The 13,600-nt window shown below is 42.2% G+C and overlaps 1 protein-coding gene across 1 annotated transcript in view; it reads right to left on the reverse strand.

The window, feature by feature from the left end:
* Positions 1–69: 69 nt before the first annotated feature.
* SEMA4D (semaphorin 4D) overlaps positions 70–13,600 on the reverse strand; it is a 125,175-nt gene continuing 111,644 nt past the window's right edge. Inside the window, exons 18-20 of the mRNA XM_063129446.1 lie at positions 2,631–2,834; positions 1,292–1,389; positions 70–143 (exon numbers count right to left, since the gene is read on the reverse strand). Of these exons, the coding sequence (XP_062985516.1) occupies positions 114–143; positions 1,292–1,389; positions 2,631–2,834 (332 nt within the window). The 3' untranslated portion in view covers positions 70–113. The remainder of the gene's footprint in view (positions 144–1,291; positions 1,390–2,630; positions 2,835–13,600) is intronic.

Raw genomic sequence — 13,600 nt, forward strand, 5'->3', positions numbered from 1 at the left:
ATTCAAAGCAGTGAGGGGAATGTGTTTTACTGCCAGTTTCATCAGAGTGCTGTTGAATGATAGCTGTCTGTTCAGAGAGTTCCCAGTCTTTTTCCACCACTACTTCCTGCTTCTCATATTGTGCCCTTTTTGTTGCAGGTTTCCTGAAAAAAAATAGCCAGAAAAGGCCCTTTAATTCTGTGCCAATATGTTACAGTAAATTTAGTTGACTTTTCATGTACTCGCTGGTTAATTACAAATCTCTTCCCCCATATATAACCAGGATCTTGCACATTCCCCTTGACTTGCAATATCAAAATTGACTGGTGTGGATTTTGCCCAAATGAATAGCAATTCAGTGTGATTGATGGCAACTGGCAGCATTTCCGTTACATTTGCCCGCAAACGACGGGTTGGGGACGGACATATCTCTCTCCCTGCTGTTTGCAAAGCAGTTTTGCAGCGAACCCCTGCTCAGGAAAACTTTGATTTCTTTTTAAACAATTTGTGAGAAAGCATGGCTCCTCTGTGAACTTTTCTGGGAGAAATCATTTTCCTAATGTGCTACTTTTCCATAAGCAGGGAGGTTATGATGCACTACATTCTGAGGTGTTCGTCCTATCAGACTGGGGTATCGACCCTTTGTCTGAATTGCCTCTAGAAGTGCAGACGCTTTCAGGACTAAGTAATTTGTAAGAAGGCTGAGCTGACCTCTTATGGGGGTGGCTGCTGCAGGAGGCTTCCCTTTCTTGGAGCCGCCTTCATGCATTTGCTGCTTTTGGTCAAGAGCTTGAAAGGCACAGCAGTATAGGACTGTGGTATAAGTAAGTTTATATGAGAATAATGTGTTTGTATCCAGGCACAAAATGGGGGATTGTTAAACAACAGTCCAGGATTTGGAACTAGAACATCTTGGATATGTGAGGAGCATCTGAACATAGCTATAAGCAAGTGTGGGGATACAGAAAAGAAGCCAGTAGCTCGAGGTTCAAACCAATGGCAATAGACGTCATAAAAAAAATAGCTAGAGTGCTAAAATGCCAAGGTTTAGTTCTACATGAAGCAACTTTTCTCTTGTCCAGCCAAATGTCCAAAACAAGAACTAACTGGATTCTCTTAACTTAGGTATGGGGAATGTCTGGCCCTCCAGATGATGTTGGGCTGCATCTTCTATCAACCCGAGCCAGTATAACAAATGGTGAAAGATGATGGGAGTTGCAGTCCAGCAACATCTGAGGGAGCAGACATTCCCCATAACTGTCCTATCTAAACCAAAAAGCATGGTTCGATGTATGCCTGTCCCGGCACCTACCCATGTCTTTTCCCACCTCTCCATCATTTTGTCATGTTCACTGACAACGCTTCTCCAATTGGCAAGTTCTCTTGTCCAGGTGTCCCGAAAATTGCTACCTGAAAACAGCAAGAAATTGGAAAAGCTATATTAACTCAGCATCATATAATAATAATAATAATAATAATAATAATAATAATAATAATAATAATATATTTATTTCTTACCCGCCTCTCCCTTTGGATCGAGGCGGGGAACAACATTAGAACAGGAATCAATACATCTTAAAAATTCATGCTTTAACATTGATCTGGACAGGCCTGCCGGAAAAGGCTAGTCCTTAAAGCTGCCTTAAAATCACACAGAGAGTTAATTTTACGAATCTCTTCTGGCAGGCCATTCCACAATCTGGGGGCGACAGAAGAAAAGGTCCTCTGGGAAACTGATGTCAGCCTAGTTTTAGCTGACTGAAGTAAGTTCACCCCAGAGGACCTGAGTGTGCGGGGCGGACTGTATGGGAGGAGGCGATCCCGCAGGTAACCTGGACCCAAACCATTTAGGGCTTTAAAGGTAATGACCAACATTTAAGCATTCAAAGACTGGGTTGTTGTTATTGTATTGTTATTATTATTGCATCTTTCAAAGTAATCTTTCAAAGTGAACCGCCCAGAGAGCTTCGGCTATTGGACGGTATAAAAATAAATAAATAAATAATCTAATTGGCACCCTTCTGAAGATCTGTCACTTCTCAATACCGAAAGTGAAAATCTCATAGCAAACAGAGATAAGAATATGATAATATTTTTACCCCCAGCACTCTTTCAACATTTCAGAAATTGAATCCCCAAAAGATACAATCTGCTCTTGTGTTGTTTGTAAACTTTATGAAGATGACTGGGAGTTGCACAGAAACAACGCATGGTGGATTATTGCACTAGGATTAATAGTAGCACTTTTCAGCTGTTCACAGTTTGACGCATAAGAGCCCGCACTTGCATGGTTCAGTGTTTTTGCTTATGTTAAACCGCTCAGCAGCAGACTACCAGTTTCTCCACATCTCAGCACCTATATGGCCTTCCTGCAGCCACAGCTGATAATTTACATGGATGTGGATACGCTCATGTCAGAATGTGTTGGCCTTTCTACCACCACTAATAATTCGTATATTCCCATCAACTCCCTTTTTTACTTGTGACAAAGTGCAGCTAAGCTAGCAAACACAAATTCCTTCATGCAGGATTCTTGTTTGTGCCTAGTTGGATCTGTGACATCATTGTCGGTGGCACAAATTCTGAAGTTTTGAGTGCCCATCTAAATTTTTGACAAAAAAATGTGTCACTTCAGAAAATGACATCATTACCTTCAACAGTGATATATGAGGTCAATTTCTTGATTCCAGCTTTTGAGATCACTAGGCAACTGTATTCTGAATTTTGTGCTAAAGCATCTTTCATCCAGCTTAGGAGATGTACTCGCCCATCGGCCAGGTCATAGCTTTGCTCTTTCACGCACGCCTCCACTTTCTGCCCGTTCTTTTTCCAAACAAAATGTGCATCTCTGGGTCCTGGGGAAAATTGCATTTGGCTAATTAACTATGACAGATCAAACACAAATATATATTGCAAAATCCCTTTAAAGTGTGAAAAGGCTAAAATCAGCTGTGCAGGTTCTCCAGGCCTTACTGGAAATTGAACCATTTTGCATGACATCTTTTAAGAAATACACCTTTTTGATCCTGGGAACCAATTTCTTTTGTGTACAAATTGTCAGTATCTTAACATCAAAACCAAAAGGATGGGATGCAAAACTTCTTCCTTCAAAGTCCTATTCCCTTTTCCTACATTCCTTTTTTCATTTGAAACTTCCATTCGAGTTTGTAAATGGTATTTTGTTATATTTGACCCCTTTCACCAAGATAAGGGCAAAGGCCATGGAACAGGATGTAGCCTGCTCAGAATCTTAGGCAGGGGGCTCAGCTGTGTAAGCTTGCTTGGGTTGATAATATGTTAAGGGTACCAACAAAGTAGCATGCGATCCATGAGATGCACAGCAGAATCTGCATATTGTTAATTAAAACATCACACTCTTGATTAGTAAACTGTGGAGACTTCAATTTATCCTTCATGGAATCAATGCAGCACTAGACATCTTTCTTGGCACCAAGGTGCCTTACCTCTCCCACTTAAAAAAAAAAACAGTTTTCTTACCAGTAGCTGGGATCACTTCAAAGTAAAGTGAGGGCCTGCCATTTTCATTTCCTATGAATGCCTCTTGGTTACATGGACTTTCTGACTAGCTGCATTTCCCATGGCAGCCATTTTGTGGCAGTGTCAGGACAGTATTTCAAATTTCCAAATGTGCCCCAGAAGGTTGCCTACCCCTAACCTACAACATACGAGAGCTATGGTAAAGAGAACTGGGATGACGTTCTCAGGACAGGTTTAGGACACATAGGCAAAATATTCTGTGAAATTATGATTGAGATGAGGGTAATAAGTCCCCAGTCACACAAACTGGCTCAATAGGAAGCATCTGGGGAGAGGCATGCATTTGCAAGCAAAGTTTAGGAAGCTGCTTCTGAAATTCAAGGTAGGAAAGGAAAGATCTATTTGTAAAGTAACTTGTTGGATTAAGTCCATTGCTTTGCAATTCCAAAGACACCAGTCTTTATTTTTACAGAACGTCACGGCTCTTGGAAGCCATTCAAAAAATATAATTCGCACAACCATTCTCCAAACAGGCTACCCAAAAGAAACAATCTGCTCTGATCTGGCCCGAAGATAACTTCAGCAACCTACACCCTTTTGATAGCTTCCCAGGCAACATCATCTGGGACAGGCAATATGAGGTGTGACTAAATAAATGCTGGCTGTGCTGCCTTGCTCTTTTCCCATGAACTCCCCCTCCTTTGAACACAAACTATAGATTTTTATTTTCACATAGAACAAGAATCTCAGTAGCAAGATAAAATCCCTTGTTGAACTCCCTTTCTCTCTCTCTCTCTCTCTGTGTATATACTTAACAAATAAACAACAAACATATATATATATAATTTCACATACACACACAAAAAGAAATATATTCCAAAACATTCCATTACAGAATGCTAATAAATACTTACCCTTTCGCTTTGGATTATATAATTTGTGTCCGTCAACCTCCCAGCCACACACACACCAACCCTTGATCCTATGGACACGTTGATCCAGCAACCATTTCCAGAGAAGTAGTCATGTTAGGCTGGTGCAGCAAACACAATGACAAGCAAGGTGCCACAAGACTCTTTGTTGTCTTTGAACCAGTAATTTGGTTTATGGGTGTGGGGGAGCTTCACTGCACTTTACCCTCCCCCTGGAATGGCTTCCCCATTCATTCCAAGTGAAGAAGCAGTTCACTGTGCTCTTTTGTCTCTGCACTGTGAACTTGCTCCTTCCATTGGGACAGCTGCCATGCGCAAAAGATCCCTGCACACTGCCGAGTGCAATCAAATGTCTCAGCCATAGTGGATAAATTCAAGAACTTCTTGAGCGTTGTTCCTTACATTCCTAATGGCAATGAATATTCCTTGCTGCTTACTTTAAAACCTTAGTTTTACACTAAGCTTGGAGTCTCTATACCACAGGAACATAACAGTCGACCTACAGCCCAATCCTATGCTGGTTTACTCAGAAGTAAATCCCACTGGCACTTCCTCTAAGTGTGCCCAGGACTGCAGCCAATCCGACAGCCCAGCAGTGGCTGGCCTCCACCGGGCTGTCTGTACGATGTTGGAGAAGTGTCCCTGGAGTAGCTCCCAGTATGCCAGTGGAAACCTTCACTGGCATAGATAAACTCCTGGCAGTGTTTCGCAGGTTGCAGAGGCGATGGGGAGTTCCAGGGGTGTGCTGTGGGTGGATCCCCCCCAACACAGAGCTATGCCCTTTCTGGGGCTACAGTAGTGCTTTCCCCTCCTATTAGGAAAAATCCATGCAGACACACAATGGAACAAGAAGGGGTGGAAGGAAACCCCTTGCCCCAGCTTCTGTCCTGGCTAGCAAGTGCTGTCAGGCTAAAGTAGTGGTGATGCCTCCCCCACCCCTCCATTAGATTGCTCTGGGGGGACACAGTCCTATATACATAGTTACCCTACAGTAAGCCCCAATGAAGTCAATCGAATGGAGTAACCTTGAATAGGGTTGCAGTGTCACAAATATAAGATCAGACAAAAGGCTTCCCTGGTCCAGCATGTTGTTCCCATAGGGGCCAACCAGATGCCTCTGGGCAGGCCACAAGCACAACAGGAGTGCAAAAGCATCCTCCGAGTCATGCTCCCCAGCAAATAGTATTGAGGGCCGTTCTGCCTCTGTACTTGGAGGTTCCAATATGGGCTTGCCCTTATTGCTGGTAGATACTTGCTCCACAGTGCATTACAAGGTGCTATGTGTATCTATTATTATTATTTTGAGAGGAGTACAACATAAGGAAAGGGGCAAACTCAACCAGGCCTGCTCTTGTGTTTTTAATAGCAGCTTAATTTGACTGTTAAAAGATACACGAGCAGAAGTTGGGGGGAAACAAACCAATAGTTGGCGACTTCAGTACAATGTTGTTGTTTGAAGCAATGATACTCCTGAAGTATGATTTACCATAAGATGCTATTACTGGGAACAATGTCCTTTATATTTAGGACTTCTGTAGCTGTAATGAACAATTAAATCAACAGCAACCTTGAATTCATTTAGATTACTGAAGTCTTTACACTTCATCAAGGTAACATCAAAAACCTGTTGAATATACTTACTTTCATTGTGATCCTCTCCTCATGGATGCTTGCAGGATCAAAAAAGTAAAACAGTTACAGAACACAAAACCCCAGAATGCACGTACATTAGCATACCAGTACAAGTGAGTCCTAGAAACATAGAGTTGGAGGGGGGTTTTGGAGGCTAACTCGTCCAAGTCCCTGCTCAGTGCTGAAAGTCTAGAGCTGGAGCATCCCCAACAAATGACTGTCCAACTTGTGCTTGAAGATCTCCAGTAAAAAAAAGCCCACCAGCCCTCTAGGTCAGGGGTGGGCAACCTGTGGCCCTCCAGATGTTTTGGCCTATAACTCTCATCATCCCTCTCCATTGGTTGTGCTGACTAAGAAGGGCCACAAGGTAGTTGTAAGCTAAAACATCTGGAGGGCCACAAGTTGCCCACCCCTGTTCTAGGTCACTGGTTCCATTGCAAACTGCTCTTACCATCAAAATGTTTGTCCTAATGATCCATATATCCAGCATTTCTTTTGAAGGTAAAGGTGCTGCACCTGTGTGCCCTAAAATAATAATAATAATAATAATAATAATAATAATAATAATAATAATAATAATGATGATGATGATGATGATGATGATGATGAAGGAGAAGGAGACCATTTACCTAATACCTATGGGTGGTGTATATGTTCTTTGGGCTGATTTTTGAAATTTTGCTGGGCATGTAACTTCTCTATGGAACAGACACAACTGTACCTCTTTCTATATTAAATCAGGATAAGACGTAGCACACAGCTGACTCTACTAAAATCCTGTAGGGCTCCAACAACGTACACACAGAACTGAGCCAAGTGCAGCTCCCTGGTGGTTGGTGAATCACTACGAAGAGCTCCCACTAAAGGAAACCCAATGCAAGTACAACTAAAAAAAGGCCTCCAGGTGGTTATTTCTTTCATATAACTTTGGCCTAAAGTCTGATGGTTTAAGGCTACACATCTATGCACATGTAAATGAAAGTTAAGTCCCACTGCTGAGTAAAATCTGTTTAGATGTGGAGTGGTATCTAAATGTTGTAAGAAATAAATTAAACATGCATACTATGCTATTATTCTCAGTATAGTGGTTATGTTTGAAAAGTACAGTCCCCCATTTATTAGATGATGGATATATATATATATATATATATATATATATATATATATATATACACACACACACACACACACACACACACACACACACACACACACATATATACACATACACCATTGATGTAAATGGCGCTTTACAAACTTTGTTAAGGAAAAAAGGTCTAGCGGCTTAATCCATGACTCCTTTTACAGACAATGATTGGATACTACTGTGCTGTTGAGATGAAGGGTCCCTGCCCCCTAGGAGATTACAATCTAAGCGGTAGATTGGGGAGCTGACTTTACAGTCACTACAAGCATGCATCCAAACCCAGACTTCCCATGGCAAGCAATCCCTACTTGGCTTGTCCCATTTAAAAGGATTCACCATGCAACTCGCCCCCAGCTTGTGCCGAGTTTCTGTGTCCCCACCACACAGCCCCAACAGCCACCCAGTACTGGTATGATGGAGGTGAGTTCTTTATTCCAGACCAGGTCAGAATTCTGGCCAGAGCAAAGGGTGACTTCAGTGGCATCGCTTTGCTTTAATCTTCTCAAGGGTCCTTGCCAAAGGAAATGAGGCGGGTGGTTACCAGGAAGAGGGCCTATACTGCTTTGGCATCCCAGCTATGGAATGAACACCTTTTTAGTTTCCCAGCACTTTAGCATTATAGTCTTTTAACAAGCTGTTTTAAATCTGTTACTGTATTTTAATTTGCTGCATTGCTGCTGGCTTTTATTGTGTTTATATTTTTATACTGTAGTATTACGCTTTTATATTTTATGCTGATTTAAATGCTGTACATTGTTGTGGGTTCAATTTTTGTGAACTGCCCAGAGAGCTTCACCTATAGGGTAGCTTAAAAATGTAATAAATCCTCTATATAACACGCTAAGGTGATACGTGGCAATGGGTGGCACAGAACTTTGTATGCTGGAGGTCCTGAGCTAGGACATGCTGGAGGTTGCTAGCTATGGGAACTTTATGTTGCTAAGCAACAGGATATATAAACACAGATGGGAGGAGAAGCGGGGGGAGCGGCAGCATCGAAACGTATCATTGCTGAAGTGGGTCACTTGGAGGCCACAGGTAATTCCTACGGGTTGGTGAGGCGAGCGGGTGGCACAGGTGGGAAGTGAGCAGGGGCACAGCAGCTGGGAAGGAGTATAGGGGAGTAGCTGGGAGTGGTGAGCCCAGAGCGGGGGGGGGGGGTCACCACCATGCACAGACGCCTCAGCTAGGGCCTGTGGGTTGGTGGTGGGCAGGTGAGCAGAATGAGTGACGGGGTGGGTGGGGAGGGAGGCCAATGGAATCCTGGTCACCCTCACACCCAGGAACGGTGCTGGACTATTTTGCGCCCTAGGCAAGGCGAGCTACTTGCCGCCACCCCCACCCCACCCCCACCCCCCAAAAATTTACCAACTTCAATTCAGCTGTTCAAGAAGAGTTTCTGAACTATATTTTCCTTTTATTATGTTTTTTCTTAAAACAGCTAATTTGTACAAAACTGTGACCCTTAAAGGGCAGTACTGCGCTCCTCTGAGATCTGCGCCCTACGCCACTGCCTACTTGGCCTGATGGTAGCGCCGGCCCTGCTCACACCTGGCTTTTCTGGGCACTTGCAGAAAAGCTGGAAAAGTTTGATAGCAATAAAGTACTAGCATGCAGATGGTCTGCACAGTCATTAAAAGAGAGGGCCAGTTCACACAGCCAGGCTCCCTGCCACATGCTAAATTCACCATTACCTTCTGCTCTCAGACTGACCTGTGTTGATCAGACAGACAGGGTTTTGGAAGCTTCAGAACACGTTTAATAAGACTCCTAAAGAACATCAAGTTTCATGTGGATCCAGTCAGAGGGAGACTGCAAAGAATGATTACGTGGTAAGGAAACGGAGTTTTGTTAAATTGCAGTGGCCAAGGCAACTGGCAGGATTTAAAGATTTAATATTATTCAGGTCTTCATTTATTTAAAACAGGTGGGCATCATGTTTAGAAATAGGACTGCCCTGAGTAAGGGATGGAAATGTGCTGAGTTTTGTTGTAAATTCACACTACAAGAAAGTGACTTTGCTTAAGGAAACAAATCCAGAGTAATGGATACTGCTTTTTTAAAATTGTGATTCGCTTTTTAATTTTTTAAAAAATGTTTTTAATATTACAGGTGTTTAATTTAACTTTTATAAATTTATATTTATGTGTTTTAATTGTATATGTTTTAATCTTGTAAACAGTATTGGATATAAATAAATATAATAATAATATTGAATCACCTAGCAAAGCATTGCAAACCAGAATAAATCAAGATGCAGCCATACCATTATTCAATTTAACTTACTGCCTGTCCTATTTCTGGAGCTAATCTGGTTTCAGTTTAGATGAAGGTTTTCCTGAAGGTCGCTGAAAACAAGATTATCCAGGATGGAAATCAAGTTGAGTGATACAACTAGCAGCAAAGTACAAGGTACATGGCCAGGAAGAATAAAGAGCTTAGAGTTTCATCTGAGCACTAGAAGTCATCATTTCGGTACAAATTCAGTGACACTGACTCTGAGGCCGATATAGACTGAAGAATCATATCAAAACAGAAAAGATTTGAGGGGCCAGTCTAATGAAAAAATGGCTCAGCTTCCTTAAGTGCTTGTCATGGTTCATCCGGGGGGAGGGGATATTTGAATCAAGACTGCCGTAGAGCCAATTAGAAGCTACAGCTTCTAAGTACATATAACTATGCCAACAACAACAAAAAAAAGGTCTGTGGAGGAGGAACTATTTATTTCGTTTATTTTAAACATTTCTTGGCTGCCTTTAAGGGCAGAAGCCCTCCCAAGATCATAGAATCATAGAATAGTCAAGTTGGAAGGGGCCTGTAAGGCCATCAAGTCCAACCCCCTTGCTCAGTGCTTACAACAATAAAATACAATAAATATTACTTCTCTTAACTAGACAAAAGGCAGAAATGGATCTAAAAGCATGTTTCATTGGAGTAGAATTTAATCTCAGAAGTGAAAGCCAGATCTGGAGTAATCCACTGTGTCTAGCCCTGCAGCGTTGTGAGCTGAACATACTGTGGGACAAACAAGAAATCTGTAGCAATGGAACTTTGAAGGCCTTTTTATGCAAAAGCAGCATTTGTTATGGCTTATTGTAATCTGGGCATGAGTGGAAACTGGCAAGCAAGTCTTGATCCTGGATTTCGGTGGGCGAGCAGGTGGCTGGCAAGTGTTTCATGCAGCCTTGCGAGCGCTCGGGTGGGCGTCCGCGCTCATTTCAGTAGCACCCAACTGGGTCTGGGTGTGTGTGTGGACAGGTGCAGGGGGGTCCACAGGACTCTCAGATCCAGCCAGGCGCTCGCAGCATCCTGGGTGTTTCTGAGCCCAATTCAAAGTGCTGGTTTTGACCTTGAAAGCCTTGAAGTGTTTTCTCTTCCTGTGATCCTACAAAGATGTGTGACCCTCGAATATTTCATGGAATTGCAGTTGCTTAATAGGCTGTAAGTTGCTAATTCAGAAAAATGAGTTCAAGGAGAGGGCTAAAAACAACAACCCAAACTAGGATCCAAGATAAGAGATGGGAACAGGGAGGAAAACATAAAAATCTGATTCAGCACACTCCATGACTCAGTGCAGAAGCCAGCTGCACAAAGAAATATCATCTGGAAATTAATCAGAGCAGGAGATGCTGCACCCGGCAGCAGCAGCTTGAGATAACGGAGGAGCTTTATGCAGCTTCTGGGGTCAGCAGTTGATTCCTAACGAGAAATTCTGGGACTCTAGCCTACCTAGAAACGTCAACTCCCAACTCCCAGATGTGTGATGACAGGCTGTGATTACCGAGTGGGACTGAAAATGCTTTCAACATATGCTGGCAGACACACATATTATTATTTCACAAGCTCCAGGACTGAAGTTGGAGGGCATTAAAATAGGGTGACCATATGAAAAAATCTGAGTTCTGGAAGTACTAGCTGCATTCCTCATCAAAGAGGTACAATCTGTTCCCATTGGAGCATAATTTGATGCAAGGCCGGCAACAGATCAACACCTGGATTGCTTTTTTTAAATGAAAAGGAGGACAGGGCTCCTGTATCTTTAACAGTAGCATAGAAAAGGGAATTTCAGCAGGTGTCATTTGTATATATGGGGAATCAGGAAATTCCCTCTTCATCACAACAGTTAAAGCTAAAGGAGCTATACTAGAGTGACCAGATTTAAAAGAGGGCAGGGCACTTGCAGCTTTAACTGCTGTGATGAAGGGGAAATTTCTCCAGATTCCCCATATATACAAATGACACCTGCTGAAATTCCCTTTTCTATGCTGCTGTTAAAGATACAGGAGCCCTGTCCTCCTTTTCATACGGTCACCCTAATTTAAAAAAAGCAATCCAGGTGTTGATCTGTTGCCGGCCTTGCGTCAAATTATGCTCCAATGGGAACAGATTGTACCTCTTTGATGAGGAATGCAGCTAGTACTTCCAGAACTCAGATTGGGCTAAAAGTGTCCCTGACAACCTGATCCAGTAGACCTGGGGATGAATTGTGTTATTTACATAGTGAGAAGATTCCTCCTCTCCAGTCACCGTGCAGCTGCAGAAGGGAGAAAAGCATCAAGACTTGCAAAACCCCTGATTTTACAAGTATTGCCACAGATTAGTACTTTGAAAGGTACGCTATGCTTGACAAGCTTTTGTCCTTTTCAACTTCCCAAGAGTGCAATTTTTGCAAGGCCAAGCTCCTATTCCAGTTCAATGAATCCAGGATCCACAATCTCTAAGAACAGATACTCAAAATCAGAGTAGTTATCCCTGAATGCACTTTAACCACTAATTATTTTCCTGCTTGGAAAAAGTTGTCAAGGATTAAAATAATCACTCAACCCAAATAACTTTCTCCAAACAGAAAAAGAATTAGTGGTAAAATGTATCCTGATGGAATATAAATCATAGAACAATGAAAAGTTTTCCTGCAAAATACAAAACCAAGAAATGCTTGATATGAATTCAATGGGCCTGTTCAGGCAACATGTTAAGCCATTGTTAGGCCACTAATCCTTTTGAAGCAAATGGTTAAACTGGTAATGTAGACACCATAGTTAGAAATGGTTCATATGACACACTAAGTCATGATTCACACAACATGCTAAGTCATAATGTTTAGCTCAAAGTGCTTAACCACCATGGCTTAGCGTGTCGTCGGAACAGTCAATGTTTGTTGCACCAGCTGAGCAGAAGTTTGAGAAAGGCTGCATTTTAATGGATAAGGAGGAGAAAAAACTAAGGCTACATTTGTAGAAGGGGGAAGTTGGTCAAATAAAAAACAATTCAGAATATGAAGATGTAAGTTACATTTATATCAGTAACTGATAGCTTTCCCAAAATCATGGCCGAGAAGCCTAATTTTACAGATTGTGTTCAAAGTAATGCAACTTCTTTACAATAAATAAATAAGTACATGTAACCTGCTGATTTTGTACAATAGGCCATTTTGTTCAATTGCTACTTATTTTGCAGAAGCTGAAGAGGGACTCGGATCTATCTCAAAGATTAACAATGCTGCACACAAAATGCTGCTTGCAAAATATACAAGCCACCATCAAACTGGAAAGTGTAGCCACAGCCTCTTCCAGGAATGTGCAGCTCCAGAGATAAACCAGATAAAAGAGCAGATGATTTAGGAAGGAAAGGACTCTGCTGGCTCAGACAGCGGGTTCATCTGGCCTACTGACAACCCTCCTGATTTGTTCTGGGAGCCTAGAAACGGGCCAACAGCCTGCTGCTTTGCGCCTCAGCAACTGGTATTTAGAGGCATACTGCACAGTTCCAATACAGATCTTTGGGAGACTGCATTTCTAATTTCTCTCTATTGTGAAAGCTCTTACCTTCCATTTCTTGTTGTTTAACCAATGACTGATCCAGAAGAGGACCTGCACTGTAATTCTAGGTTATTAAGTTCATTCAGGAGCCTTTAGCAAGGAACTTTGACAAAGGCATTTTTTGAAGTCCAAGTATATGATTGTCTACGGAATCAGCTGTATCTATGTATTTGTTAACACTCTTAAAAAACTCCAAAAGGTTGATCAGGCAGCCCTTCCCTTTGCAAAATCCATGCGGATTGCATCGTCCAACCTCTTGGTCAGCAGATTAAGGCCAGATCTATACCAAGCAAGACATTGCACTTTGAAAGTGGTATATAAGAGGCAGGAGCCACACCAAGCAGGATATAGCACTATGGAAGCAGTATATGGTATGTGTCATGGGCCCCAAGTTGTCAGTGCACTTCAATACCACTATAAAGCAGTAGTGTGGCTCCTGCCTCTTATGCACTGCTGTCATACCGCTTTCAGTGCTGTATTCTTGCTTGGTGTAGATCTGGCCTGGGTTAATGGCAAGTAGAACATTTTTATTACAAGGTCAACAAGTTCACACTTCAGTTTTCCAAGATCTCTTGCAGGATGTAAGCAATCTG

The sequence above is a fragment of the Elgaria multicarinata genome, chromosome 6 (genome assembly GCF_023053635.1).
Source record: "Elgaria multicarinata webbii isolate HBS135686 ecotype San Diego chromosome 6, rElgMul1.1.pri, whole genome shotgun sequence".
In the NCBI taxonomy this organism is placed as follows: Eukaryota; Metazoa; Chordata; class Lepidosauria; order Squamata; family Anguidae; genus Elgaria; species Elgaria multicarinata.